The sequence below is a fragment of the Tupaia chinensis genome, unplaced genomic scaffold, assembly GCF_000334495.1.
Source record: "Tupaia chinensis unplaced genomic scaffold, TupChi_1.0 Scaffold140854_1, whole genome shotgun sequence".
Classification (NCBI taxonomy): domain Eukaryota; kingdom Metazoa; phylum Chordata; class Mammalia; order Scandentia; family Tupaiidae; genus Tupaia; species Tupaia belangeri.
Window position 1 is genome coordinate 43,364 of NW_006200722.1, and position 6,000 is coordinate 49,363.

The 6,000-nt window shown below is 38.0% G+C and overlaps 1 protein-coding gene across 1 annotated transcript; it reads left to right on the forward strand.

Moving 5' to 3' along the window:
• The first annotated feature begins 213 nt into the window (after positions 1–213).
• On the forward strand, positions 214–1,176 carry LOC106733184 (olfactory receptor 10C1). Its single transcript, XM_014581863.1, has one exon. It carries the CDS (start codon positions 214–216, stop codon positions 1,174–1,176), a length of 963 nt encoding a protein of 320 aa, XP_014437349.1.
• The last annotated feature ends 4,824 nt before the right edge of the window (positions 1,177–6,000 follow it).

The window sequence follows — 6,000 nt, forward strand, 5'->3', positions numbered from 1 at the left end:
TTTAAAAAAGTCCCTCAACTAAAAATTAGAAAGAATTATGCTTCTATTCTAATTGAGTAGTAATTTAGGAAGATTTAACAGAAAAAAATCCAGGTGTCTAGGTTTTCATCTTAGATCTCTGATTCTGGGACACTTTCTTTGCTGTGGTTTGATAGTGCTCTGTTAGGTGATCGGGTTCCTAGAAATTATTGGCCTTCTTTGATGTCTCCACAGATGTCTGGCTCTGAGATCACAATGAGTGGAAACTACTCCTTCTGTACCAAATTCACATTTGTGGCTTTTTCATCTCTAGCGGAGTTACAACTTGTACTCTTCGTTGTGTTCTTAATCATCTACTTATTTACTGTGGTTGGAAACCTCATCATCATCTGCCTGATTTGGGTCACCCCTTCTCTACGCACGCCCATGTATTTCTTCCTGGTGAACCTTTCCTTTTTGGAGATGTGTTATATCACCAGTGTGGTACCTCAGATGCTGGTGCACCTGCTGGTGGAGACCAAGACCATAAGTGTGCGAGGATGTGCAGCCCAGATGTATATATTTGCCATCTTGGGACTGACAGAATGCTGCCTGCTAGCGGCCATGGCTTATGACCGCTTTGTAGCTATTTGTTATCCACTGCATTACACTCTCCTGATGGGCCCTCGTGTGTGCTTAAAATTAGCTGCTGCATCTTGGACCACAGGGGTGGTGGTGGAGTCAGCACAGATCACATGGATCTTCACATTACCCTTTTGTGGAACGGGAAAGATTCAGCACTTTTTTTGTGATATTATGCCTGTAGTGAAACTGGCTTGTATTGATACCTCCCACAATGAGATCGTGATGTTCGCCATCTCTGTGCTCTTTATCATGAGTCCCTGCTTGCTCATCCTGTGCTCCTACGTGCGCATTCTTGTGGCCATCTTGAAAATCTCGTCAGCAGCTGGCAGACACAAAGCCTTCTCCACTTGTTCTTCTCATATCCTGGTTGTGTCCCTGTTCTATGGCACTGCCTTGTTCACTTATCTCCAACCTAAGGCTATGCACACTCCAGAAACAGACAAAGCCACTGCACTCATGTACACAGTGGTCACACCTGCTTTGAATCCTGTTATCTATACCTTGAGGAACAAGGAAGTGAAGGAAGCCTTCCAAAGGGTACTACAAAGGAACCCTCTTAGGCAAATGGGCTAAACCAGCATAGTATCTGAAATGTATACTATGGGACAGATAGGTTATCCAAACTTTATGAACCCTCTACTGATACATATTGTCGTAATAACATGTATAGCCAGCAACCATAAAAACACTTGAATGTCTTCTACATTTTTCAGTGTAGACAAAAGGGAACTTATCAACAAGATCATTTCATTATTTAATCGTTCATTCATTCAACAATATTATCTGACCATCTCCTGTGTCATTGCCACCATTTTTTTTTACTTCTCCAGTGGTAATAAGATTAAGGTCAATATGTTTCACACCACTGTACTGAGGCAAATAAAAGGTCCTTTCTTAGGGAAACAAACAAAAAAACATGAATAGTAAGTAATATTCGTTTGGTATCAACATAGGCTATCAGAATTTCAGTTCTTAAGTGAGGTATGCTTCCTGAAATACTCTCCTCTCTGTAGATCTTAAACAATCAACTGTTAATAAATACCAATGAGTAAGGTAAATTACTACACAACTTTAAATATTTAACTTGTAAATCTGAGGACATTGATTCTTTATGCAAAACTAGATCCTTTATTCAATCTATTTTTAGTTGTTGTTATCAAGTGAATGAAATTTTATAGAAATTTCTCCTTATGTGACATTTACTCTTGTCATACTTATTGTGACCACTATTTAAACGTATTGACTTGAACATAATTTATTTCCTGGCATCGGTCATTTAAGAGGGAACTTCAAGAAGTTTCTGGAAAATGGAATTAATTTATAAGTATTTTGGTGCACAAATTTTGAAATTTGTAGTTTTAAGAAATCCATTTTCTTGTATTTTTTCCATGTATTCTAGCTAATTACTATATTATTTTGGGCCCCTTGAATAATAAAGAACAGGATTTCTGTAAGAGATGAAAATTAATAACTTTTCAAGAAATATAGATTTCTTGTAGCTTCTGTAGAGAAGTAAGGTGACAAAAATGTTCAGTAACATTTTGCAAACATAGAAGATAACTTTTGATTTGTTCTTAGTGTTTTTATTCTTAAATATCCTAGAATCAAACCTTAATACAAGAGATATTAGTTTATTTGGAAGGGGCTCCAAGTGGGGAAATTGTACAGGCAAGGAAAGATAGTAATTTTTTTCAGATATCATAAATGGCCATTACAATTTAATCTTGTGGGGGAATAGTATAAAAGACAGTCCAAAAAGTTATTGTCTTCTAGGCTGGATAGTTGGAAAATAAATACTCCTGACCTCATGAAAAGTTGCTCAAATGCTGAGCCTAGAGAGTGATAATCCTGACACTACTGCTCTTCTTCTGACCACAGCAGACTTCTGGGAATGACTTCAGATACAGTAATTTAGATATTTGGCAAAGGGAAAGCATTTGACAACAGAGCTTGACATGGTTAATATCACTTGGAGATGACATTGTCAACAAAAACTACACATTTATTCTACAAAATATTTCTATATGTGTAGTATTAGACAAGGGAAAAGCGTAAGCAGAAATCATACATTTTGGTTTGAATGTACTATAAGGATTTATTTCACAATGATTGTTCCTTCTTTTATTCTCTGACTATGGAAAATGAAAATTCAATTTTTAAAAGTTAGACTTGACTCAGACATGTCACACAGACATATTATAGGTGAAAAAATATAAATTTATGTCATGTCAGTTCTTTCTCATCTTAACTTGACTTTCTCTTGAAGCATAGATTTTTCTTGTTTTATGTTTTTACATTTATTTTATTTATTTATTTTATGAGAGAGAGAGACAGAGCGGTACCTCTAACAGGTTCTCACTACAACGTATACTTTCCTGCAGCTCCCTGGCCTGCCAGGATCATGAGTGTGCACCAGCCCACCTGGCATGGTCAGGACAACCTAGGCTCTGAACCTGGATCTTCAATGAGGCACCTGTATCGAATATCACCACTCTACTGTTTACACCATTGCACCTGGACCCAATTCTTCTTTTTGAGATGTCACAAATACATAGTTGATATTTTTTAATTAATCAGTGAATGGAAAACGATATATGCAAGTCCCAAGAACATTCACGATGTGTTTGTACTCTATTGATATGACTGAATGCATCTCCCCCAAAATTCATGCATTAAAATGTTGTGAGCTCTTATAACGGGGCTTGATGGGTTGGGTTAGAAGAGGGTGGTCTCTTCGTGCACTCAATCTGCCCTGTTATACTGGAAAGCAGTGAGAGTCCCAACCCTCTCACAAGGCAGCCCCTCAAGTTTGACCTCCAGATTGTGAGTCTAAGTCACGCAAACTTGGGTCTTTCTGTTCTTGGCAAGAGAAAAGAAGAGAACAATGACTATTTTTTAAACATGATAAAAATGTTTTTTATGATGTATTATTTAAGGTATAATATAATTAGTCAATTTCGGTATTTATTTCTCTATGTGTATCCTTGTAACTACTTAGTGCTATGTATGAGTGAAATATAAAACATGTGATCGACTTTTTTTTTTTTTGACCTGAGGAGCATGTGCACTTGCCAGACAGACAGTGATGGGGTAGGGGTAGGGGATATAAAAAAATATCCCCATGTGGAATGAGTTGCCACAATCCCCTCAGAATTTTGGGCATGCACACACATGTACCCAGAGTGTTCCTTAAGCTGCCAGGTCAGAGATTTCAATCATACAGTTGACCATGTGGGATCTAGCTGCTTCAAACACCATTGCCATGTGCTGGCAGGCCCACAATCAACTTTTTTTTTTTTTTTTTTTTTTTTTTTTGGTATAGGTTACATTCATTTGCTGAAGAGAAACAGAGAAAGATGCAGAAAGAGAGACAAAGAAACAGCAAGAATGTGCCTTTGGGGATATACCATGCCTCAATGCCTTCTCCCCTTTCTCTTTAGATTTGAGGAATGCACACGTGCACCTGGCATGTCCCTCAAGCCTCCCGATCCAGGATTCATTGCAGTCAGCCATGTGGGATCCAGTTGCCTTAACCACCATGCCATCAGCTGGACCCACCACAACTGACTTTTAAACTATTTGTTTTCAAGCTACCTGGGCTAACATTTGAACCATGGTCAGTCAGGTGGGATCTGACTTCTTATGCATGGGACTTAACTACTATGCTATGGATTTGGCCTATGTTTATCTGATTTTTAAATTCTGGTCTCCCCTTGCCCCAATATCCTTGTCCTTTTCTGTACTGAATACACATTATACTCTTTTGTTAAATTTCCATTCCAATGAAATTATTGCTCAGACCCTAAGTTTCATGATAGTGAGAATTAGAACTTTAAGACTCACTATAAAGTTACAGGAACCAAAATGGTATTTTATTGGAAAAAGAGTAGACGAATAAATAGAACCAATTAGAAAGCCTAGAAATAAACCAGCCTAGAACCAGCTGGTGACATCATGGCTAAGGTGGTTGGATCCCCCATGATTGACTGCATAATTTGAGTCCCAGACCCAGCAGCTTGGAAAATTCACCAGGTGCATGCACATGAGTACTCAAAAATCCCAAAAAGAGAAATGAAGGCTAAGGAATTACAGTAGGATTATTTCCCAGAGAGGAGTGCTTTCTCACTTTTCTCTCTCTCTCTCTCTCTCTCTCTCTCTCTCTCTCTTCTCTCTCTCTCTCTCTTCTCTTTCTCTCTCTTTCTCTCTTCTCTCTCTTTCTCTGTATTCCTCCAGCAAGCACACATAGACTCTAGAAAATTCTTAAGAAAAGTAAGAAAATGAAAGAAAGTAAAGACATTCAACTAATCTTTAAGAAAGTAGCAAAGGCTACGCAATGGATTAAAGATAGTTTATTAAGTTTATGGTGCTGGAACAACCAGACATTCACATTGAAAAGTAATTTAGGCATAGACTTTACATCCTTCATAAAAAATAGTTCAAAGGGCCAACAGGTGGTATAGTAGTTAAGATGATGGACTCTCACAAAGCAGATTGTAGTTTGAGTCCTAGACCTGGCAGCTTGAAACTCAGGCCAGGACTATGTGCGTGCCTGCCCACAATCACAAGAGAAGAAAGGAAAAGAAGAGATTGCAATGACAGAAAGTGGAAGAATATGGAAGATTTACTGCTGAGTGAGGCAAGCCAGGCTACGAAGGAGAGACACTATAATGTCCCCACTTAACATATACCAAATGTCTGTACTCTTCGACTGAAACTGATTGACTAACAGTTGTACAAACACAAGAGATGGGTGTGACTGTCAGATGAGGTGTATGTGGAAGAGTGGGGCCTAACGAAGGGCATTTGGAGAATGGATACGGAGGCAGAGCATTGATGGGATGGGGAGGGATGGTGTTATCGGTTGAAGATATTTTGATCAATGGGACTGGGGAGAAATGTTCACATATTAAAATGCTCACATTGTAAACTAAACAATGTGATTGACTGTATGAACAAAAATAAATTAACTAATTATCAAAAAAAAAAAAAAGGGATTGAAATGTGGCCATCACCCCCCTCACCGGGGACAATTTTTAGCTTTCTGTCTCTGTTTCTCTCTGTCTCTACAGCAAGCTCATGCACCCTATAGCAAAAATCTCTCAAAACATAGGTCAAAATAGTAAACCTAAACATAAAATGCAAAATTATACAATTTCTGAAAGACAACACAGAAGAAAACTTAGATGACCTAAGAAAACTTAGATGACACATTGAGTGTGGCAATGAACTTTTTAGACACCATACCAAAGGCATGATCAGTAGAAGAAATAATCAGTTGGAGCTCATTAAAATTAAATATTTCTGCTCTACAAAAGACCATATAAATGAGAATAGGACAGTGTGGAATGGGGGAAGTGAAGAGAAGAGGATAGAGAAAGATAGCAAGAGAACAATAGA

Coding starts and splice junctions, on each gene's coding strand:
- LOC106733184 (XM_014581863.1), top strand. CDS start 214: ATGTCTGGCTCTGAGATCACAATGAGTGGAAACTACTCCTTCTGTACC.